Source organism: Hakea prostrata, chromosome 9 (assembly GCF_041222555.1).
Source record: "Hakea prostrata isolate BN-2017 chromosome 9, UWA_Hpros_2, whole genome shotgun sequence".
Lineage (NCBI taxonomy): Eukaryota > Viridiplantae > Streptophyta > Magnoliopsida > Proteales > Proteaceae > Hakea > Hakea prostrata.
Window position 1 is genome coordinate 7,848,213 of NC_142608.1, and position 26,058 is coordinate 7,874,270.

At 39.2% G+C, this 26,058-nt stretch overlaps 1 protein-coding gene and 1 pseudogene across 1 annotated transcript; both read left to right on the forward strand.

Moving 5' to 3' along the window:
* Positions 1-1,863: 1,863 nt before the first annotated feature.
* LOC149004443 (G-type lectin S-receptor-like serine/threonine-protein kinase At2g19130 pseudogene) lies at positions 1,864-4,928 on the forward strand (annotated as a pseudogene).
* A 9,475-nt stretch (positions 4,929-14,403) lies between these two features.
* On the forward strand, positions 14,404-22,734 carry LOC149004444 (phosphoinositide binding protein). Its single transcript, XM_089168676.1, has 2 exons — positions 14,404-14,794; positions 21,803-22,734. Exons 1-2 carry the CDS (start codon positions 14,556-14,558, stop codon positions 22,476-22,478), a joined length of 915 nt encoding a protein of 304 aa, XP_089024802.1. The 5' UTR covers positions 14,404-14,555; the 3' UTR covers positions 22,479-22,734.
* Positions 22,735-26,058: the final 3,324 nt, after the last annotated feature.

The following is a 26,058-nucleotide window of genomic DNA, read 5'->3' on the forward strand; positions in this document are numbered from 1 at the left end:
CCTAAAGTTTGGGACTGGTTTATCGGTTAGGTTGTCATAGATCTAACCTTGAATTTTAGGCCTTAGAAGAAGTCCTAAATCCCAGAAAAATTCCAAAAAGAGAAAAGAGGGTGACTTGGGTTTATGGTTATGGTTTGGATTTTGGGGGATGATGGAGGAAGGAAGAAGGATAAAGGCAAGGGTAGGGTTGCATTTGTTGTTGTAGGAGACTTGAATTGCAGAGTACTTGAAGAAGGAATGCGGCCGCAGGCTTGCAGGTAGGGAAATGATGAAGAAAATGGCAGAAATTAGTTCACACTCAGCTGTGGGATTCCTTCAAGGAACCCACAACTCACTCTTCCTTCAAATCGGTATTTTATTCAATTATTCAAGTCTGAATTGTTACATGGTGCAAGAGGCTATTTATAGCCTTGTTACATTGAAGGAAACTAACTAGAACTTAACAAAGAGAACCTAGTTGGACTCAACTAATGAATCCTATTTGGATTAGAATTACTTTTAATACTATTAGATTTCACTTCTAAATGAGAGAAAATACTCTTAAGTAAGAGTTCCTATAAAAGTAACTTGAAAAATAAGATATCAACTTTATAAAGGAATCCTACTTGAAATTGGATTCCAATTAGATTCCTAATCCACGCCAGCACTCTTAACCATAGATAAAAATAGATTCCAACTCCTAACAGCATAGACAAACAAACTAAACCACTTCAGCCTCAAGGGGATGGTAAAGTGACCAAAGCACCCCTTGGGGAATTCAGCAAGCTCTTGGTGCTACATGATTTGTGTGATGTTTTAGGCCCAAATTATGGGGGTGCCCCATACTTGTCAATCCTAGTTCCATTGACCACCCCCCTCTCCGGATTCACATCCTCTGTAATTCATTTCCCTACAATTCCTTTCTAGGATTGTGTCATATGGCATTAAGTAATCCAACAGTTATCCAATTCAAACTAAATTTAAATGTTATTTAAGGGTCTGTTTGGTTACATGAATCAGAGATTTGAAATCTCTGGATTCATGAATGCGAGATTTGAAATCTCTGGATTCATGAATGCGAGATTTATACTTGTTTGGTTGTGAAAATCTCTAGATTCATGAAATCTAGAGATTCATCTTTTTACACTAAAAATATGAATCTGTAGATTTATGGGAAAATGGTGAAATCCAAAGATTTCATCTCTACTATAAAAATACTAAACATTTGTGCATTCACAAAAATTATACTTATGAATTCCACATATTCGGTTAACCAAACAATTAATTTTATAAATTATAACTCCATAGATTTGAAATCTCCATACTTTATGTAACCAAACAAGCCCTAAACTCATTCATAAATTTGAATTTTATTTAAACACTAATTTGAATTGGGTGATTGTTGGATTACTTAAATGTCACTTGGCATAATCCTATGAAGAAATTGTAGGGAATTATAGGGAAAATAATTAAGTGGATGTAGATCCAACCAAAAAAAAAAGGGTTAAATTCTTTACTTCCACAAACACAAGCTTTGCTTCCGTCTTCCAATCGAGAAAAGGTGTTGATTTTCATATAGCACTTCACATCACATAAGTAAAAGGTTGAAGTAACCGGGCTACTCCCCAAGTAACGGTGCAAGCCGGGCAACCCTTCGTGATTTAAGATCATTTCAAAGTTTCCCCATCACTGTGGTCGGCTTTTGCTGTTATCAGTCTTCTTCCTGTCACGCGACACGATTTTTCTCCAGAAGTCTTTTCTTTCTTTCACAAACACACATCTTTTGGCCCTACTTCACATGTTTCTGTCTTTCTAGTTTTTCTTAAGGCCACAATTTTTTAATTGCAGCCTAGACTGGGAAAGTGGAATTCTGACTTATCTGGGCTCTCTATAAGAAAGAGGACCTGCGAAGAAGATGACAGCTTCACTGTTCTTCCCCACCGCCTATTTACTATGATATCTATTGAAAGCCAGTGAAGGGTTGGCATGTGTTTCCAAAGCCTAGTACTCAATGGGTGTTCTCTCTTGAGTTCTTGTGCAAATATCCACTTTGGGCAGCTGAGAAATTAATGCTAGTGGTTGTTATGATGCCAAGCACTTGTGTTCTTCTTGACCAATTCTACTATAAAAATCTAGTTTATCTCTCCTTGCTTCTGCGAAGATGATGGATGCAATAGCTAGAGCATCGTTCTGCATCTGTGTTCTGTTTTTCTGCTTTTCTATCGACACCCGCATCTGTACACGACCTGAAACTAGAATTGGAGTTCTGTTAGTGGGCGACTCTATTTCTGGCGATCAGACCTTAGTCTCTGAAAAAGGAGGGAACTTCAAATTGGGTTTCTTCAACCCAGGTAAGACTCAGAATTACTATGTTGGTATCACGTACCATAACATAGCTGACCAAACCATCGTCTGGGTAGCAAATAGGGATAAACCCCTCACTGATAAGTATGCCTCACAACTGAAGCTTTTAGATGATGGGAATTTAGTTATTCTCGACCCATCCAAAACCGTCATATGGTCGACTAAATTGAGCCCCACAACCACGAATTCTGTCGAGGCAGCACTTCTGGATTCTGGAAACTTTGTTTTGAGAACTTCGTCAAATTCCTCTGTTTTAGTTTGGCAGAGCTTTGATCACCCCACTAATACTTGGTTGCCTGGTGGGAAACTTGGGCGTAATAAACGCACCAATGAATCACAGCTCCTCACGTCATGGAAGAATTCAGAGAATCCTGCAACAGGTCTCTTCTTTCTTGAGGCAGATCCTGCTGGAACCAGTCAGTATTTCATATTGTGGAATAGGTCTTGGAACTACTGGACAAGTGGAATTTGGGATGGTCATATTTTCAGCTTAGTTCCTGAGATGAATAGTAATTTATTCTACGATTTCAGTTATGTTTCAAACGAGAATGAAAGCTATTTCACTTATAGTTTAAAAAATTCCAGTCTTATCTCTAGATTTGTCATGGATGTGTCGGGGCAGATCAAGCAGCTTAGTTGGATTGATGGGGTTGGTTGGAATTTATTTTGGTCTCAACCGAAACAGCAATGTGAGGTTCATAATCTTTGTGGAGCTTTTGGAGCTTGTAATCAGCAGGCTTCGAGTTCTTGTGGGTGTTTGAAAGGTTTCAGTCCTAGTCATGCGTACACATATCTTAGTGATTGGTCTGGTGGATGCGTGAGAAATACCGAGTTGCAGTGTCTTAAGAATGGTAATGTAAATGGGAAGAAAGACGGGTTCTTGATGATAAGCAATGTATCATTGCCCATAAATCCACAATCTTTGGCAGTAGAGAGTGCTCGAGACTGTGAACAGGCTTGCTTGAACAACTGTTCTTGTAATGCTTATGCATATGATGGAGACTGCACTGTCTGGGTAGGAGATCTCATGAATATGGAGCAATTCTCAGACAGCAATCCAAGAGCAAGGAACATATACCTCAAACTTGCTGCCTCTGAACTTCTGAACTCGACTTCTCAAGATACAAAAAAGCAATCGTCTACCGGTGTTATTGTTGGGGCTATTTCAGGGACTGTAGCCCTCTTAGGTCTTGTGGTAATGCTAATATGCATGACACAAAGAGGGAACTTCTTTCGACGTTCAAAAGCAGTGGAGGGTTCTTTGGTTTCATTTTCTTACAAAGATTTACAGAGTGCAACCAAGAACTTCTCTGAAAAGCTAGGCGGAGGAGGATTTGGTTCCGTTTTCAAAGGTTCATTGCCAGATTCCACTGTTGTAGCTGTGAAGAAGCTTGAAAGTATGAGACAAGGAGAGAAGCAGTTTCGAACTGAAGTGAGCACAATTGGGACCATTCAACATGTTAATCTTGTTCGCCTCCTTGGCTTCTGCTCTGAAGGTACTAAAAGGTTGTTGGTCTATGACTTTATGCCAAAGGGCTCCTTAGATTCTCATATTTTTAATGAGTCAAGGGACTCTGAGGTTTTGGACTGGAAAACAAGATACCAAATTGCAACTGGGGCAGCTAGAGGACTAACTTATCTGCATGAGAAATGCAGAGAGAGAATCATACACTGTGACATCAAACCTGAGAACATTCTTTTAGATGTTGGATTCGGTCCCAAGGTGGCTGACTTTGGCCTAGCAAAGCTTGTTGGTCGGGAATTCAGTCGGGTTCTGACAACCATGAGAGGAACCAGAGGATACCTTGCACCAGAGTGGATTTCAGGTGTGGCCATCACAACTAAAGCTGATGTTTACAGCTATGGTATGATGTTATTTGAGATCATATCAGGGAGGAGAAACTCTGATCAACCTGATGGTGAGAGGGTTGGTTTCTTTCCATCTTGGGCAGCAACCAAAATCAATGAAGATGGAGACATTCTTAGCCTTTTGGACAGCAGACTAGAAGGTAATGTTGATCTTGCAGAATTGACAAGAGCTTGTAAAGTTGCTTGTTGGTGTGTGCAGGATGAAGAAATTCATAGGCCATCAATGGGGCTGGTGGTTCAGATACTTGAGGGGGTGGTGGATGTTAGCCCACCTCCAATTCCCAGAACTCTTCAATATCTTGCCAAGAACCATGAACATGTAGTTTTCTTTGCCGAGCCTAATTTAGACCAGAGTCCACAAGCACGGAGTGCCTCCTCTGGTACTCCCTCTCAGGCCAAGAGCACTCCATCATCCACAAGTTGCAAAGCATGAAATTCTGAAAGTGGGAAGGAGTTCTTAAGCTGTTACTTCATTCAGTCCAGAGAACAAAATATTTCAGCAGTTTTACATTGAAGTGTAGAACTATAGTCTCAGGCTCTCCAGCTATTTCCTTTATTTTCTATTCACTCTCTATTTTCTTCACTTAAAGGCTTTGCTATGTTCTTCTTTTTAATTTTCTGCTATGTCACTGACCATAAATACTAGCTGTAAGTACAATAAGATCACTTTCCTTTTCGTACCTCTTTTCGAGGCTTACTCTATACTCTCAAGTGAATCAAAGTGAAGTTCTTTCTGGTTGTTGATTAATATCTAATACATATTCCTATTTAGAAACAAAATCACTTTGTTAATTGGATGCTAAAATACTTAACACCAATCCAATGGTTTCTCAATCTAAAATTGAAACATCATATGTAAACCAAACCAGTCCATATGGTAGCCAACCTTTCTTGTCCACTTCGAGGGTTTATTTTAGCCGAGACAATCTAGTCACCGAAAAGGAGAAGATCACATGAAGAAGATGGAAATCAACAATCATTCAAGAACAACAAAAGCCAAAAGAAATCTAAACCCTCTAGGACACTTTCGTTCTTTTACAGGGAAACCCCACTTGCATCCATGCACAGAACAATCTATAAGGCAATGAGGAAAGCTCCTTAAATAGCAAATCTGATAGAACACCAGTTACCCATAAGAAAACAAAGATTTACATTCAAGCAGTGAGGTCCAAGATACAGCAAGAAGCTCTAATTGCAAAAGTCATTGACACAGAATAAACCATCAAAGCAACCCAAAATCGGGAACTCATCATAAACCCATTACCACCAACAACAAAATTGCCACTGCTAGGGACCGCCAAAGTCAACAGCAAAGAGAGGGAGGTTTTTAGGTTGAAGATGCCAAGGGATCAATCCCTCACTAGGTCTAGGTCTAGGTCTAGGTCTAGGTCTAGGTCTGCAATACATCCCATTTTTGTTTGGACAAAAACGGTTTTGACATTGGTTTGTAGGGGTGAAAGTTTGGCCCTAACGGCCATGACTGGCCCTAAACTCAAATAAGGCTTGAGCTAAAGATTTTGGTCCTAAAGGAGGGTTAGGGGGATAAAATATTTTAGCTTTGAACTAAGGCCAAGGGCGGGCTTGGGATTACTCTTTGGCCCGCCCGGCTAGTCCCTACTTGTCCCTAATTTTTTGCCTGGCTCAGGCTTTGATTTTGGCCTAATTTTGGCCCTGATCTTGGCGCTGATCCTGACCTTGATTTTGGCCCTGATCCTAACCCTGATTTTGGCCCTGATCTTGATCATGTTTTGAGTTTGTATCCTCCACCCATATGGAGATGAATTAATTATAATCCACACATGTGGATGCTTGACACATGTCAAATTTTAAAAATATGATCCTTAGGAATCACTTTTTTCACTTACCATCATTAGAAGTTGTTGACCAAAAATCTTGATTAATTGGTGTTTTGTGATTGGAGATACTCCATCTTCTTATCATTCTTATCATTCTTTTTGTGCTAAATCATCATCCATCATTCATGCCAAAGCCCTTGTCTATTATTTTCTAGTCATTTAACCGTTTGAGATTTTATGTGCCTATTGGACAAAAGAAAAATCATGAATTTGTTTTCTATTGATATATAATGGAGGCATGTCAAGGGCCATATGCATTAGTAGGAGGACCATCGTTGTTGGGATTTTTGGGTGAGGTGATTAATGTTGTAACTCTCAAAAATCTTACAACTATTGATTATGCATTTCAGATGAGTAGTTACAAATTGGAGCATGATATTGCTTGGTTTCCTATTTTTCATTTGAAGGTAAGGACTATAGTAAGGATGCAATAGAACTTTTCTTCATTTTAATGGTAACACCAACACTTTTTGGTGATTTCTTTTAATTTATTGTTGACCGAAAACTTAAAACTTTATGTAGGGTTTTCAATTCCATCACTAAGGCAATGGCAGACTTTCACAACTCAATATGGAATTATGGAGTGTGCAGTTATTTATGTTTACGGCAACACTATGAATTTATTTATTATTTTATCATTTTGTAGGAACTTGAATCATGTTATATATTTCAATGAATTTTATTTTTAGTTTACTTGTGATACTTATATGTATTATTTTTATGAATTTATTTTTGATATTTTAGGACCAAGGATAGGGTTACTCAAGGCCAAGGCCAGGATATGGCTAATCAGGGCCAACCCATCCCGACCCAGCCCAATTAGGGCCAATCAGGGCAGGAATAGGTTTGGCTTGACCCTATAGGGATTAGGGCTAGGGACAATAATATCATTGGCCCTAAATTAGGGACATGGCGGAAATGAGCTCAAATTAGAAAATATAGGGTTGTGCTTGGGATTGCAAAAGTCCAACCTGGTTGCAACCCTATTGATTTGGTTTTGTCTTGCTATAATTTTTTTTTTCTTTTCCTTAAAGTATGAGAGTTTTATACATAGTAGATGAAATATTACATATATGGTATAACTTTTCAGTTTTTAAGGAGAAAACAATTGGATTGTTATTTTAATAGGCATGGGGCAATCTTATGTACTAGACATAATTGCTTACATATAAACAGGCATCTCTCAAGTCGCAACACTCAATCACCTCTTTGGTATAGATTCGGATCCAACATAATCTTCTTGAGGTCTCATAGTGATTTTCGTGCGCTATTTTTTCTTTACTCTAGTTTTCCTCTTTGTCGGTGTCCCTTTGAGAATTTGTCTTAATCGTAGTGCTTAGGGTTTCAAAGATGCCGCAACAACATTCAAAGAATAACAATGATCTTGCTTTCTTTACTTACGATGAGAAGCGGAAGCTCCGTTACGGAACTTAGAAGGAGAAACTCGGCAAGGATTCAATAGAGCCCTTCAAGGCCTTGACCTCTATCTAAAGCCCTTAATCGATCCTCTGTGCTGCAAAAAATTTCATGTCTTTTTTTGTAAGAAATGCATAGTTGAGTGCCTCTTGGCTCAAAAGAATGACATTCAAAGGTCGGTTTTTTGCTTTTAGGGGTCAACGGTTGGATTGGATTTCAATGGGTTTGACAGTTTGCCTCATCGATTGTTTCATCCATTGTCATTACTTATGATTCTTTCTGAATTGATGTTGATGAGGGGAAATAGGCGTTTAGTGCTGTTGGTGCAAGAAATGTTATCTTGGCTCCTTGGTTTGCTCCAGATCCAGCCCTTGTTCCTGAGACCAAAGCAATGTGAAAGTGGGAAGCCTCTGAGGACGGGAAGCCACCTCCGACGATCTAATTAGCTCAAGCCAGTAATTAAGGGACTTTGTTGAGGAGTCAAGACCCCAAGAGATGATGAAGATCATCCTCTTGAAGGGTTAGAAAGCTAAGGGAAATGGTGGCTAGAGTTTGTGTATAGAGCTTACCTCCTTCTCCCCCGTGAAGGGAGACTAAATCATAGATCCTTACCCCTCCTTCCTAACCTTTGGACGACTGCGCTAGACAAGGGTCCTGGCAGCCGCCACCGTCCTTCGGCATGCAGGATTCAACAGAGATCTTGTCATCCCTGGGCTCGAGGAGACTTCAAATCATACCCATCGCTGAGGTTGCCTGGATATCTAGCTCAAATATGTGGGCCCCTTGCCACATAAGCCCTTTGCAAAGAATGAGCTGGCCCGAGGTTTCTTTAGCTGTCTAGATCTGGTTCCAGAACTTATCTCTCTGGATCAACGATATCCGTGACCACAACAGGTGCCTAGCAAGATGTGTTAGATGCCTTCGGTGGTTGAGAGAATGATGAAACTGCAGGGAAAAGGGAAAGATATATTATAAAATCACACATTCTCAGAGAGTAAAACTCAATAAGGTTCTATTCAATTCATTGTGGGTAATAGTGCTAGTTTGTGTCACTTGTTGAGATGCAATTGTCCTGTTTGATTTAAATGGAAGATAAATAAGCCACTCATAGATTTGCTTCCAGTGGATGTGAAAGATGTTCTTCTAATTCTCAAATTGATGTACCTATTCTAATTTGCTCCCGAGTGCTTTTTGACCACAAAAAATGATATAAGATCCACACCTAAATAGTTATATAAAAATTTAAAGGTGAACCCACAGTGGGTCTTCCATGGCCCCCCATTTTTGTGATAAAAAAAAGCGTACGAACAAGAAGGTAATCCGAACTCCACTAGAATTCTTTGACATTTCATTTCTACATCAAGAAGCCCTAACCTCTTAATGTCACCTCAAGAAATACATTTTGAATCTTCTAATTCAGGTCATCTTTCAGCTGTATGCCACCCTCTTGTTGTGGCACCCAAGTATCAACTTGGAAGAGGTTCAGGTTAGAGTTTATTTGACTTCCAAATGGCAGAGTAATTATGGAACAATCGAGTTTATGTACATTTACATATGAAGTTTGAAAAAGCCAAACACACTGTTCATGTAAACAGTATTGTACAATATTTGCCTTGTGATGATGCTTTTTAGAAAATCTTCTTGGCCCATCCAGTGGAGAAAGCTTCAACCTAATGGCTATCGAAGTTGTAGTTTCTATTTTCAGTTTTAAAAAAGTAAATTTTTTTTTTTTTTCCATAATGGAAACGTAGGTAGTCTCTAATTCCGTTTTGTTATTTGTTTGGCATTCATATTTGGATATATATAGATTTATAGGAAACTTCTTTCTTAGTTTTCTTAGCTTTTACTTAGAAGTCTTTATTTTCCTTTATCCAACAACAATTGTTGCATACCAAGGTTTGCATGGGGTTTGGTCGGTATGCTGATGCAGGAGGAGCACCAAATTAGGTATTCAAGAAAAGCTTGAGACGATTCATATAGGAGCACCAAATTAGGTTACTTGAGATGAGTATGAAAAATTCCCAATATTTAGGTCGCGTTTGATAACATTCTTAAAAAACGTTTTTGGCGTTCTTGTGTTCTTTGAGAACTGAAGAACTGCTTAGAGGCGTTTGATAAAACAGTTTGTTCTTCCGTTCTTTAAGAACAGATCAGTCAGAAAAGGGTTCTAAAGAACGCTTTTTGCATAACAACAAAAAGATGTTCTGCAATAAGAACAGAAATTGAAGTGATAAAATTTGTTCAAATTGAAGCCTTAGAACAAATTTATCAAACACCAACTTATTTTTTCAACAAAAAAAAAACACCAACTTATTATATTAGTGTTTTGAAAATATTTTCAAAACGGATTTATCAAACGCCCATTTTCTAGCAAAGAACAGTCTTTCAACACAAAAACATTAAAAAACGGTTTTGCATAAGAACTAGTTTCTCAGAACGAAAACGTTACCAAACACATACTTAGTGTTATTTCGATATTTCTTGTATTTTTTTAATAAAACCATGGTTCAATTGGGTTGGTTGTTTTAATTTCTGATCCAATTTAAGCGTAGATAGATCTTTTCATATTTTAATTAGCTTTTAGTTATTAGAATGTGTTTTCCCAGTTAAGTTCAAGTGTCGGAGTTCTATTTCAGGCAGGAGTCCTTGTTTTATACTAAGTTTTAAGTTCAAATTTTAGTTGGATTTTAAGTCGAATGTCAAGGACTAGTAATATTACGAAAAAAAAAAAAAGTCAAGGACCGCTATCCGATGAGTGCCATGTAGACAAAAATCTATTTTAATCATTGATTTTTAAATACCCATTTAAAATTTTAAACCAAGAAAAGTGAATTGGTTCATTGGGCAAATCCTCAACCTCGACTGAAAAACAATATCGTCAATACACTCTTTTTCCTCCTCATCATCGTCAGCGTTGTTTCTCTCCTACCCCACCCAAACCACCCTCGTTGCTTCCCTGGCCTAGAGATTCTTGTAAAGGTTCCAATTGCCTTGCCACTTCAATCACAAATTGGGTTTTGAAATTTTATGTTATAATCCATATCTATCAATTACATAATTGAAAGGGAAAGATTCTTACTTAGATTTGTTTTTCTAAATATAGAATATCTGCAGTGGAAGTAATTTGGATTCACGTCATCGTTCCTCCACCAAAGCTCCACCGGTTTGATTCTACAATCTCTAGGAAAGGAATAAATTTCACAACCCAAATACCATGGGAGGATGATATAAAGATCTAAAACAAGGAGAAGGAAAATCTACACAAAGAAGACCCTTCCTGCGTTTTCTTGGAGAGGGAGAGAGAGAAAGGGAGCTACCTTTTTCTGGAAAAAATTTCATGCACGAATAATTCACTCTCAAGTGATGCGGTGGTTACAAATATATAACCCTATATTTTGTAACCGCCTAAAAGTGATTTTTTGTGCCCCCCCTAACGGTCCCCCCACCCAACGATGGTCAGACTCGATCACCTGCACATCAAGTCTCCCGTTGTTATTGTATTCTGCCCTTACCAAGGGGCAAGGCTAAGCTCTCCTTGATTCGCTATCCATTAATTCGATTCACCTCTTCTCCTCAACCCCTTTTTTTGTCAATTGATCATCTACTCCCAAGGATACTACTTGATTTGTTTGTTGTTTGGGCATATATTTAAATTAATAAATATTAAATCCCAACATCTCCCACTTGCATAAGGGCAAGTGTTAATCTCTCTATCATAGTGTGTCCCAGACACACATGTATATTCCAGATATACACATTCGACTTCTTTGCTATGTATCCTAGATACATAGACCTCTTATGTCCCAGACACTAACATCCACAAGTCATACTGGCAAATGGGTTGTGCGATCGGTGATATACATGCACGCATGAGCCCCAAATTAAAAACATTCCCAAAAGGCCAAAATGGCACATCACTCAAAGAAACACATCAATAAGCATTAGTATATACTAATAACTAATAAATGTATTTTGATGTGTGCAGGGGTTCCTAATCAACAACTAGGGATCGTAGAATGGAGCGTGGGAATATACAAAGACAGACATATACAATATGTCAATTTTGGAAAGCGGAAGGCGAAAGGTGTCGTGGAGACTATGCTTGATGGACTTCAGATAGGAATGACAACAACTTCATAGTGTGGGCTAAGTATAGATGAGATATGGACAAACAATCCAAAAATTATTCATCTGTTACTTATGCCCACAAAACTCACGTGGCCTATGACAGAATTAACAATTCTTTTGGATTTGGCTAAAGCCACAAAAACGGTTAAATTTGATATTTTCCCAAACAGTTCACTCCAGATGCATTTTGAATATTATGCTAATTTAGCAGCTAACCAAGAGGATTACTGTAATAACACTATATGTAGTCCTTGTAAGTGCTTCCAGACTTAACCTTTAATATTAAGTTTTTTTTCTTCGATAAAAAATAATAATAATAATAAGCATTAGTATAGCACAGTGTTTTAGGTTTATTCAAACTCACCAAACTAAAAGTATTTTGATCTCTCTGAGAGATCACATTCTTGTCATTAAAATGTTCACTACTGTAACACATACAGTTGGCGCCAGCAAACACTTTTAGGGTGCAGTTGAATCAAACATTTCATTTCACCCCAGACCATCATTACACTTAGGATTGACTCCTTTCCCGGTAATACCCATTTAAGTCGAATCAATCATGACCATAGGTAATACCTCAAAATAGCCACATCAACCATTCGTTTTCTGATGTCATCGAAAGTCACTAAGAACACTAGTGGACCATAAGGTCCAAGACTCACACAATGAAATGAGCAGAGATCCATCCTCTCATTTTCGATGACCGTTAATCACACATAGTATGACATACGTGCTATGGTGGAGCGTGCCGAAATGCAGATAGCAAGGATAATCACGTGTGGAGGTAATAAAACTCCTTTCAACTATCCTTTTGAGATATTTAAGGTGGTCGGTGGTATTGATGATGGTGAATGTTGGTAAATGAGTTAGTTGACTACTATTAAATGTTTGTTGAGGTTTGCTAGCATGTCTTTCAACCCCATTAAGTGGTGATTGGTATTATTTCTTCCATTTGAGGCTAATTGATCATCTCAAAGATGCCTGCAAGCAACACTCTATTAACCAATTTTGGGGTTTTTGTAATGAGATTTTATTGAATATTTTGAGGGTGTTTTTGGGACATAAACATTGTTCCATTGAAACCTCAAAAGCCCACAAAATATGGAGTTTTGAAATGAGCAAGATGAGGCCATCTTGGTTCGCAACCCAAAGGTGGTAGACCAGTCCTGAAGGGATTGGACTAACAGCCCCTACTCTGATGTGTGCTTTTTTATCTTGTTGATGCCTAGTCTTGTCTCCAACTTAAACCTAATTCAACTTACATGTTTTTTTAGGGTTTGTGTAGTTTTTTAACACTTTGATTTTGTAGATCTTATTGAATTCTTGGAGACATTTCCGTCGTTGACAAGTGAGGGATACATCATTACGTATTTTGAGTATTTCATTAATATTTCATTTCATGTTATTATAATCATTGTGTGTGTTCTTATGATTGGTACATGCATGTATGGGTGGAATATGATTTTCAATGTTGATGTTATTCGTTATCCATTTAAGATATTTCAAATTAGAATTGTGAATGTGATATGTTGGGAATTGAGTGGTGATGCATTACATGTATATCCACTAGGGTTGTAGGTCCACACTTTATCTCTAGTGCCGCCTTTACATTCATTTAGTCATTTATATGCATTATGTAAGTGTTTATATGCATTGCTAGATTACCCTTTTTGCATGTTACTACTTGATACGGAGGAATATGATCGAACCGGGTTCATACTAGGTTTGACCCTCAACCCATTCAACGATGGGCATCGTCCAAAAGAAGCCTTCGAGGAAGAAAACTAAATCAGCTACAGCACGCCCTAATCCGCATGGATTAGGTAATGACCCTAATGAGGGCTCAAATTGGCGGCCGTCACTATCATTACGAAGGGATAATCATCGGATGACTGAAGGTTATCTCGGAGTCCTCACTAGTTCAAATTAATAGAAGTCTAGAACGGATCAAGCTCATTCTTATCATGCAATGGTAAGAGGGCGCTTGCATCGAGGTGAGGGGGACGCGTTTGTAGACGCTCGTAGGTAGTCTAGTAACAAAAGATTAAGCATCAATTGACTTAGCCTTGTGAGTGGACTCCCGACACAAGAGCCTTCGTTTGCAGCATCACAAGGAGTCATATGTGTCACAACCATCCATGGGCATTAAAGCCCGTGATAGTAATGATTGAGTCCTGGAAGTCCAAGAGGTAACCGCTGCAAACACAAGCTCATTCTTATCATGCAGGAAGAGCATAACATCTCTAGGCTGGAGGAAGCAACAAATGTGACTAGGTTGTGAGGAGACACGAGAACATTCGCCAAAGCATATGTGTACAACCATAGGATTACAAAATGGCAATCTAGACATGAGGGAGCCACCCATGAAGAATAACATCTCTAGGTGGAGGAAGATAAATGGACTAGCAGGGCACTAGACATGAGGGAAGGTATTTGACCACCAGTATGAAAAATAGTTGACCTTCCACTGGGATGAGCTTATCCTTGACATGCACTAGTATTTATACCAATGATGTAATGAAAGAATAGTGACCTAATCCCCTAGCCATGGTGTGATCCTACCAAAGATAACCAATCTTTGAGGGATCAAAGTGACGAGACTTCTCAAACTGGTGTTACGACTTAATGTGCGTCCACCATAGAGACTAGTATCGTCGGATTGGATTGGTTTGGTTTGGTCTACGTATGGTATCATGAGAAAATCGTTGGATTGAAATTTTACACACGTGGGAAAATCTTATCTACCGCATCTATGACAAAATTCCTTACATAAACCGGCGTCTCGCAAGAACTTGATCTCCTCTTCGGTATAGATTCGGATCCGACCAGCTCTTCTCGGAGGTCGCGTCCTGTGAAACGTTCTGTGTTTCCCTTTTCTGGTCTGTTTTTGTGCCCCTTTTACAGTCGTCTTGCTCGTCGGCGTAGTATTTAGGGTTTTCGGAGATGCCGCAGAGACATTCGAAGAATAACAATGATCTCGCTTTCTTTACGTACGATGAGAAGCGGAAACTTGGTTACGGAACTCAGAAGGAGAGGCTCGGCAGGGATTCAATTAAGCCCTTCGACGCCTGTGGCCTCTGTCTGAAGCCCTTAATGGATCCTCTGTGCTGTCAGAAAGGTCATGTCTTTTGCAAGGAATGCATTCTTGAGTGCCTATTGGCCCAAAAGAAGCACATTCAAAGGTCGGTTTTTCTTCCTTTTCATCTTCCTTTTTTTTTTGCGGTTATGTAAACGGTTGGATTTCAATGGTTTTGCCAGTTTGCCTTGTCAATTGTTTCATCCACTGTTCATTAATTATGAGCTTTTCTGAATTGATGACGATGTTACTATAGGGGAAATAGGGGTTTGGTCTCTCTGAATTGGATTGCCGAGATTAGGGTGGAACTTCATATATGGGATACTTGCCTATCAAGATGTGTTATGGATTGCAGGGGGAAGGGAAAGATATCACATAATCACACATTCTCACGGAGTAAAACTCAATTGTTGGGTTACGTGCAAGTATTTAAAGATAAAATAGCTGGACTCCTAGTTAACTCTGAAACTGAAATGACCACTTGAAATTCAAATTATCTAGTTCCTACTTGCTCACCTAAAACCTAAATAAGCCAACCCAACCCTTTTTGGGGAAACTGCATCGTTTGGGCTATACAAAGTTTTGGCTAAAAAGTGATACTTTTGTTCCAAATTGAATCGTAGATGCAAAGTTGCAGTCTCCATCTTTTCTTTGAAAACAACTAGGAGTGTACTATAGCTGACCCTAAAACAATTAGTGGTTGACCCTTAAGCTGCTTACGAGCTTAATTGATATTCGGTTCTAGGAGCTGACCTTAGGACATTTGTGTGGTACAAATTTGAGTTATTTGTTGATATGCAATTATTTGGTTTGATTTGAATAGAAGATAAATAAGCCACTGGTATACTTCCTCCCATTGGATATTCTTCTAATTCTCAAATTGATGTACCTTTTCTCCTCTACGCACTAGAGTTCCTTGACATTTCATCTCTCCATTAAGAACCCTACCCTGTTAATGTCACCTCAAGACATGCAATTTGAATCTTCTAATTCAGGATATCTTTCAGCTCTGCACGACCCTTCTTTGTGGTACCCAAGTATTACCTTGGTAGCGGTTCAGGGTAGAGTTTATTTAACTTCCAAATTGTCAGAGTGATTAAGGGACAATCCAGTTGATGTACATCTAAATATGGAGGAAAACCCAACTGACTGTTCATGTAAACTGTATTACAGCAATATTTGCCCTGTGCTGATGCTTTATAGAAGATCTTGTTGGCTCATCACGTGGAGAAAGCTTCTACCCTAATGGCTGTCAAAGTTTTTGTTTCTATTTTCAGTCTTAAACAGTAAATTTAATTCTAATGGAAACATACGTAGTCTCTAATTCCTGTCTGTTACTAATTTGCTCTTTGGGAGTTCCTATTTTGATACATGACAGCTAGATTTATAGGAAGTTTCTATGTTTGTTTTCTTGGCTTTTACTTGGGAGTCTTTATTTTCCTTCATCCAACAACTGATTGTTCTGTCAAACAAGGTTTGCATGGGGTTTGGTCAGTATGCTGATGCAGATCCAGCACCAGGTTAAGTTATTTTTCCTAGGAAAAAGCCCACAGCTGAGTCATATAGGTATTGGGCCATCATTCAATGGCTTCCCCTTGTAGTCGGCCAACTTAATGGATCTAAAACACAGATTTTGAGATGACTGTCTGGAGTATATTGCTCGATGATGTTAGGCACGATGTCGTGAAATTCAACATGTTTCACTGATCAGTTTAATACACCGTGGATGGTTATGAGGTTAGATTATTTGTGACCTCTTAAAACTTAGAATTAGGGTTCAAAATAGTAGGAACTTGAAAGGGTGGAAATCTTGGGACCCACTAGAGTTGTGAGATTTTGGTTTCTGCTTTAAAAGAGGCATTGCAAAAGGCAGACTTGTGATTACATGATCTCTTTCCCCAGCTTTCACCAACTTAATGGACCTAAACATGGGTACTTGAGGGAGCTTGAGATTCCCAATATTTAGTTTGTTTCAGTAGAACTCTGGTCAGTTTGTACCAGATCAGAGTGAATATAATATATTATCTTTTATCCAATTTTAGTTAAGGGCAGATGGGTCTTTTTATATTTTAATTAGCTATTAGGATTTATTTTCCTATTTAAGTTGAATTGTCTGAGTTCCAGTTGCAGGGAGAAGTCCTTCTTTTATCCTAAGTTTTAAGTCCAAATTTTAGGTGGGTTTTAAGTTCAATATCAAGGACACATACCAGTCAGTTGGGATGAACGCAGACCAATGATTTGCTTCAACCTTTGTTGCTACTCTTTTGAGTGTATTGATCCAACTGCTGGATGTTGTTAATCCTAGCTAATGAACCTCCAAGGTGGAAGTTATCTAGCGCTCTTGGTGCAAGCCAGATCTTGTTGTCACTGAAACTTCAGCCTTCCAGAAGCCATTCCAACTCCTCCACAAGCATGTACTTGGCCACTTCAATCCTCCATCAAGGTAATCTTGAGGCCTACTGATGTGAAGCAAAATTCTGCCCCTGGCTGAAACCCTGGAGTGGGCCCCAAGGTCACTCCAAAGTGGCACATCAGGGCTGGCCAAACCCTCATGGAAGGGTATTTTAGTCAATTCAGCCCTGATTATCTGGTGATTTAATTTTCAGAATTTAATTTTTATTTTTCAGAAGAGTTCTAGTCAGTTAGGAGTCAAGTTTAAGTCAAAGATGTGTTCTTGAGTCTTTGGGATTTTTTTAAGTAGACTCTTGTTAGTCTTTATTTACAGGAGGAGTTCTTTCAGTATTTAAGTCTTAGGGGGAAATCTATTTTCAAGGAGATTCTATTAGATATTTTATTATTTATTTGGACGGTTGAGATTAATTGTGATGGGATTCTAATTTATAAAGAAACCCCACTTAGGTTTAAGAGTCTTTTATAGGCTGTAAATAGCCTGTTCTTTCTTTTTAATTGTTAGGTCTGATTATTTGAACAGGAGTTATTGAGTTGAGGACCGTGGTTCCTGTTGAGGGGGCCATGGTGGTTTTTTAGTCAAGTTTCTTCTTCAAAGATCAGCAGACTCTGTCTAGCACTCTTCTTCCAGAAATTCCAGCAAGTTCCAAGTTAGTACGAGCAAGCCCTAATCCCACTCTCCTCTCTCAATCTCCATCGCAGGTCATCCCCACCCCTTTCCCTTCAATCGTAGAAACCCCCAGCCCCTCCCTCACCTTCCCCTCTTCTGCGCAAGCATCCCCAGCCCCTCTTACTGCCACACCTGGCCAGCAGCATCCTCACCCCCCCCCCCCACCCCTAACCCCTCCCTTACCCCCTACGATCCACTTAGATCCTTCCCCCATTCCTCCCCTAACCTACAACACCCCCTTCCCTCCTAACCCTCTGGGCTTCTCTCTCTGTGTCTCCTCTTCCTTGCAGCAACCAGAAAACAGAAAAGAAGTAAGAAAGAAAGAAGAAAGAAAAGAGAAGGAAGAGAAGATAGGAAAGATCCTTTTCCCTTTCCAAGATTCAACCTGTAGAGAATTTGTTAAGCCTCAAACTTTATCCCCTTCCATCCCATCTAGTTTTGTTAAACCCATACCTTACCCATAACCTCCACATTTATATCCTCATCTTTATTTAACAAGATTATCCACCCCATATCTGCATCCCATATTGATACCCTACTACCAAATAATCCGTCCCATCTTAGGTTTTGTTAAAACCCTAACCTTCCCATATATTTGTGTTAATCAAATTCTTCAACCCAAATTTAACCATACTATTCATTTGATTGCTGGAAGATTCTGTGCAACCCTTAATTTTAGGGTAATAATCAAGAAACCCTAACCCTAAAATTGGGTTTTACATTACCTACACTCCATACACTTAACGTAGCAGTAATGTGAATAATAGAAGAAGAGCACCATCTTCAACTATGATAGCCTTGAATCCACAAGGAGGAGATAGAGAATTGATGAAGCTTAATAACAGAATTTCTGATACGTAGGTGCATTTCCCTCTAGAATATTATTGTTCGGGTACGACCGGACAACTACCGATATCTAAAAAGATCTTTTATTAGAATGTTGTTAAATTGTTAGATATTAGAAATATCGTAAACTATCGAATCGGGTATTATTTAGATGTGAAACTTGTAGACCTCTTTGGTTGTGTATTGATCTTACAGGGGGAGAGAAATAAAAGAATATATAGACTTATAGAGACCCTCTATGTACTTGTCTATCTAGGACGATCAATCTACATCCTTCCCCATAGCCCTAGGGCTATGTCTCGATCTCCTACGCGCAAAATTTGAGGGACTAGTTCCGATGGAAATTCCCCTGGGTCTAATTCCATGACGGAGAGTCGGTGTGGCGTAAAGTGAAGATTGGGGGGAGCAAAGCGAAAATTGCTTGTGGGGTATTCCGAAGGTGTAACCTAGGCAATGAAAAGGGGAACGATACTTCAACTAGAGGAGCGACCAGTTGGTTCACCAAACCACGACCCAACTTCACACATTCTCCAAGTCCGAAGGGATCCAGTGCCCTTATACCGACTCCTCTCGGAATTGCGTTATTGGAGCCGAGCCAGGAATGGCCGTTAATGGACACCCACCACTTTTCACCGGTTAGAGAGGCCCTCTTTAATACATTAAGAAAAGATGTTCACAAGGGCCAGAAAGACTCGGTCATAGGAATTTAGACTGCCTACGTGCTGGTAAACAAAAACCACCTCGACCAGATCTACCAAACGAATCAGGCCGCTCCCTGCCTTGAAAGAATTCACACGCGGCCACCAGCTTTCCCAAAATAAGGGGAGATCTGCTGCTTACTGCTCACAGAAAGATCCGACCTATACAATAGTCAAGTCACCCGCCTATCTTTCTGATATCCTTTCCTTCTATTCATCAGATTTTTTCAAATGACCAAAACAACATTTGCTTCAAGGATTACATATAATTTATCGACTTCTTAGACCCTTGATTCTCCAACCAAATTTACTCATGGTAATTAATTTCCAACTACCTTGACTTTAGGAAAATGGAAAGTACCTAGAACCAATTAATTTGACTCTATAAAAATGAAAATCTAACTAGGGATTTAAAAAATTCAATAACTCCTTATAGGAAACTAGGATGAACCCTTTCAAGGTTGACTCCACATAAGCCAAGATTATATGCTCAATGTCAATTCAATTCTCCTCTTGATCTTTCATATTCCAATGTAGGTTCATCTTACATCAAAGTTTAACCATACCATCCATTTGATTGCTGGAAGATTCTGTGCATTTAGGGTAATCATCAACAAACCATAACCCTAAAATTGGGTTTTGCATTATCTATGGCCCATCCCCCTTCCTATCATTATCACCTTCCCCCCCCCCCTTTTTTTCTGAATCTTTGGATGCCCGAAAACCCCCAAAACAAGTAGCCTCATATGTTCGAAACTTCCAATTTGTAACTTCCAATTTGATTCAACTATGTCCTTATATTATTACCTACATTGTAACCTTAGATTCCATCAAGTCTTGATCGAAACCCTAAATCTTAATCTTGATTTGAAAATCAAGAAATCTCATATCTTCAATTCACCCTATCCAAATTCAGACTTTGAGAATGTCTTCTCTCCACATAACCCACATTCTATCTAAGTCTCAACCCTTTCTGAGATCCCTAAGCCCCCCCCCCCCCCAAGCAGTCACTCTCAGTCACCCCATTCCATTTCAGGAATAAATCTAACCTAGCCTAACCTATTCAATATGAAACCATCTCCTTATCTACATCATTAGCCACAGGCCCACAGAGAGGAGCCAATTTGAGATTACACCTCGAAGACTTCTGCAGGTACTATGAGTGAAATCTCCCTAACCCACTAAATTTTGGCTTTAAAGTTAGTTGATCAAGATTTTGGAAGACTGGCCCTCGGTTACCTGACGCTACATCTTATACTACCTGGATTCCCTACATTTTGTGTGGCTGTTTTGTAGTTAGCCTTGTAGTTGTTATATTACTTTATGGCTGTGGTATTAGTAGTTACTGGAGCTGTATGTAATGGGTAGAAGTTATCATAGTAATGGGTTCTGGAGCTATATATAAGGGGTAGAAGTTATCATAGTATGCGTGTTAAGTCATTGCAACTAATCTAAAGCCTATCAAACTTATGACAGAACACAAAGGAGCAACCTCGCAGTTGCATGGCCTGCCCTCTGTGAAAGTAGGTTATCTCTGTACATGCAGTGGTGGGAGACTTGTGCACTGGATACAACCCCCCCCCCCCCCCCACACACACACCACCACCACCCAAAAAAAAAAAAAGAACAAGAAAAAAAGAAGGAAGGAATGGCAAGGAATCTTAGGCTTCCTCTCTTAACCGATGACACAAGGTTTCGTCCATCAAGTGAAGACTCTTTTGATATTATCTCTACCATCTGATTTTATCTTCCTTATCTGATTTTCTCTTCCTCATCCTCAAACATTTTTCATTATATTTTATCCTCACACGTATTCTCATCTACCAACCCTATGAGCCTAATTCTTCTTATACCCTACCTGAACTCTTGCATGTTTCACTGATTGTGCTGCTACATTTAGCTGCATTTTGTCAGTTCCTACCCTCTTCCCAAACCAGAAAGTTGCATATAAGCAATGTGGAACATTTAGTGGGTCTGCACTGGTCCATGAATGTTTCTGCTTCGTCACCTGCCGAAGTATTTATCTGAAAAAAAGGCAGTTCTCTCTGTCATGTGCTCAAACAGATGGAGAAGTGTAATAACCATCTTGAAATACTGTATCGTGCTGTCCCCACGTTCTAATTGTTGAATGTGCCAAAAAGTTATGGTGGCTGGTGTCCATTTATTTGTTAGTAATTATATTTGGGTCAATGCAGAAGGGGGAAATCCTACGTTTGGGAGAATCTTTGTAGCAGATAGGAATTTTAATCAAAATGAATGCATGCTTCCCAAGTTGAGAAACTGGTAACACCTCCCTCATGATTTTTCTTGCAGTTTCAGTGGAACCTGTACTTAAAATTTTGTGCTAAAAGTTTACAATACTGCCTCATATGAGACTGATTCCTCTGGGTGTGCCGTAAGGGAGCTGAATTCCCATGTGCTTCTTAGTTGGCTCCATGCAACACCCGTATAACTAGTTATGTCCTAATCAATGATACTTTAACTCTTGCAGAAAGCTAGCAGCCCATGCTGCTCAACAGAAACAAGAGGAGGAGGAAGAGGATGAGAAGTTAATGCTGCAGAAGGCCAGAGAGCTTGATGCCTTTGATCAGCAAAATCATGGTGCAGTGCCTCAATACAACGACAGGAATCATACCAGGGATAAAAATGGTTTCCATGGAGCAAACAGTGTAAAGGTCACATCATATGAAGAGGAAGCCCTACGCAACATGAAGGCATTTTGGCTGCCGTCTGCAACACCAGAAGCTCCAGTCAAAGTAGAGGCCCCCTCCACTGAAACTGTCTGTCCAGAAGGCAATGAGAAGCTCAGGCTTAAAACGCTATTTCCCATCCACTTCACAGAGGAGAGCAGTGAGCAGAAGTCTTCCAGTCCTTTGGACCGGAGCTTCATTTGTCCTAGCTGCAAGGTTACTTTGACCAACACACTGACACTTGTGGTTCTCAATACATGTGGGCATGTCTTCTGCAAGAAATGTGCGGATAGGTTTATGGCTGTCGATAAGGTCTGTTTAGTGTGCAACAGAGGGTGCAAAGAGAAGAATCTAGTGCGCCTAGAGAAAGGAGGGACAGGGTTTGCTGGCCATGGGGATCGGTTGGAGGCAACAGATTTTAAGCATTTGGGTAGTGGTTCGGGGTTGGGACTAGTGAGACCTGCAGCAAAGACCTGAATTTAGCTAAAATAACCATTACAGATGTATGTGCCAGTGACAATTCTCTGTAGCTTAACCTCTGCAGCTAATCAGCATTGTTTTTCTTTTCTTTTCTGTTCTTTTGCAAGGTTGTACTAAAGGAAGTCAAGACATTCTTATATGGGAATGCATGGTTACCAGAGGTTTGTTACCAAGTAGATGAATTAAGAAATTATAACTTGTTTTCTTTAACGCTATCTTGTGCCCAGAAGTTGGTCAGCATGGGGATTATCACATCGTATTTATTGATAAGGATAGCTGTTGAGAATGTTTAACGAAAAGTATCACCTAATTTAGTTGGATTAACACCTCCACCAGCAGGTATCTATTCAGATATAGTTGAGCGATTTTTCAACAAAGAATGATTTTTACAAAAGCAGGAGGTGATGTGCACGGTGCACCCATCTTAGAAAGCTTGAAAGATAAATCCCCTTTATCTAGAAAACGGGCTTTTCCCTATTTACAATTATAAGAATATATAGGAAAGAAACAGCAACAAAGAAAGAGCATAAAGCGGCAATGTCACAAGCAATCGAGCACACAGCTTAGTGCCTTAGTAGATCTGTCTAACTAGTTTATCCAAAAACAGGTAGATTTGTCCAAGCAAGAAACAACGTTATAGAATTTAATAATATAAGGATATTAAGCAAATTTAAGCTTCAAAAGTCAGTGAATTTGACTTATCGTCTTTCTTTCTAAACGTAGTGGAAAGTTTTAATTATAGATAAAAGATCCTAAGATTTTGTTTTTATCGTTTAGTGGGTGTCAAAGAAACCTCAATTCAACTTCAGCACTGTGCATTTACTGTGCTGCGCATTTTATGTACAATATTCAAGTCTCGCCCAAGAAACTTAGAGAGTAGCAAATAAAAAATAATGAAAAACATCCATGTAATGGCTGCTGCAAGTCTATAAGTTTGCCACCTGGGTCAAAATAGAATTTAGGTGAAATAATTTGGCTGTGATAGCAAATCAGGGCTGAAAATCTTTTAACCTAGGTTTAGGCTAGCTAGGGTCAAGGCCTTTGACAAAGCTCGACCTGTTCTAACAAGTTTGTTTGATCGACTCTCCTTTAGGGAAAGAACATATTGCTTTCCAATACTTCTTTGCTACACAATAAGGGTAAGATTCATGTGGGGCTTACTGAGGTCCCACCTGTGAATTATTTTATTAGTAGTCAAACGTGATCCAACCGAGAAGCTTCATGAGAATAGTATGTGCTCTTCTAACGAAGAGGTGATTTGAACTCTGGTCTAGCCTCTAATCCTCCTCACCCTCACACCCCTCTTCTAATTACGAAATAAAACATAAAAGATGACATCTGCTTTATCAATGTACATATCTAAAATCAATAATGGTCAGCTCTTTTTGTCCAATTTGGACCACAAACTTGGGACTGTTTTGGATTTTAGAAAGCCTAACTCAATCAAGATTCGAGCTAGTGTACATATTTGAATTCAGATATGTATGAAAGGGATCTGTGATTGCAACTAGGAAGTGGCAAACTAAGTAAAATCACATGAACCATGCAGGCAAGGAATTGTGTCAAAATTCCCTTAAAGTCCAAGCTGACTTCAGTTCACAAAGGCATATACGGCAGTGAAAGGCGTCCAACAACCTCTAAGGTCTGCTTGGTATTACAATTTTTTTTCTCTTTTGAAACTTAAAGATGAATTTTGATAACGATTTTAAAGACCAACTTTGATGTTCTTTTATTTTCTGAGAATAGAAGAATCTATAAAAAAAGTCTTCAATAATAATGATGTGAACATACATTTGAAACATGATTGATGGGCAGTTGTTGCGTCTCTGTATAGGAAGTTTACTTTGCTAAATTCGAATGGTCCTCTGTTGTTGACATTTTGTGGCAACAAAGAAGGACATGACAACTAATAATAAACTAGAAGCTCACTCCTCAATCTCATCACCATATGAAAACAATTCAAGTGCAAAGTATGTGCTAGATGAGCACTTATTCATCATTCATTGAATGGCTAGTTGTTAATGATTTATCATAGTCACAAGGGCAGTCAACAATCATTATCCATTACAGAAGGGATTCCTTCTGGATAACCACTTTTAAAGTATGAAAAAAACAAAAGCTTCATTGCATTGAGTAACATGCAACAAGGAATATAAAAAAGCATGGAAGAAACCCTAGGTCTTTAGGTCAGTGATGAGAAGATGGGTAAGGGGGTACCCTAGGTCTTTAGGACATTCATTAGGAGATGGGTAAGGGGAGGTGGGAGGTGTAGAGGAATGAAGGTTCAAATTCAAATCCTTCTTGGCCATGTAGTCTTATTATCTCAAATCGGCCGATGTTGCACCTTGGTATTTTCAATCCCTATCACCTAGCCTGAATTTCTAGGTTGCCTGAAGGATTATGCCATCCTAAATCACCATGAAGGAACTCACTAACCTCAGTATTCACATGCTATCCAAGTGTAGTTGAGAGAAGGCACATCTAGAACAAATCGGACCATCCTCCAACCAAGGTTCATGCCAAAGCTATGTGTGTCTACCATCTTTGATAAGATATAAAATACCCTTCACAGTGACATCCCTCAGGTTGAGTATGGCTTAGAAGGAATAAAAACACTTGTTTGGCAATTGCAACAACCAAATAGAATTTGTCCTTAACCATATGCATTTGATATGTTTCACCTAGCAAGAATTGTGCTTTAAAGAAGTGCCATATGTGTCCAATAAGGGTAGTTGAGTTCCAATTTTCAATTCTCAAGTTGGCAAAGACCTAAACTGCCCTCTACTTTGTTTTGGCAGATCATGTTTCGAGACACTTTCTAGGAACCTTGTTGTCACCAACTTTACAAAGGAAGGATGCTATATTGCTATCAACCCCTCAATGCCTTGAAGAACTGCTTTTGATATCTTCAAAACATTCATCCAATACGAGACCACCCCCATAAGAATAAAGCGGATAAAAATTAATTTTCCAAAGAGACTGACTCCAAGCATTTACTTGCCCTTTAATCTTCTCCACCACAACCGAGAAATCCGGCACATAGAGGGCTTTGATAGATAAGGGTACTCCCAAATATTTGGGGGGAAAATCCACATAGAGGGTTTGTTAGTCATTTTTCAATATGGTTCTTACCCAAAAATTTTATTTTCCAATACGGCAAGAAATAAAAAATTGTCCATTTTAGGATCTCCATTTTAGGGTTGGGAAACCAGGGCGGCGGATGCATTGGAGAGTGTGTGGGGCCATTAATACCACCGTCCCCGTGCCACTAGACCCAAGAAAGGAACAGGAAAAACAAAGGTGGAAGGGCACCTAATAAAGCGCAACAGCAAGGACGGTGGGCGGCGCGTTCATCGCCAGTTTCTGATGAAATTTGGTTCAAAATTTTAGGTTGGGACTTGGGAGGTCTAAGTGGAAAAAAAAAAATTCCAAGATAAAGAAAAATTTAAACAAGTGATGGCGTCACAGGCACCTCAGCACGTGATACCCAATTTAAAAAATCTTGTTTTTTTTTTGTGCGCCAACCTAATTCCCACCCACCACTTGCTCTCTGAGGTGTTTTTATGACAGCAGAATC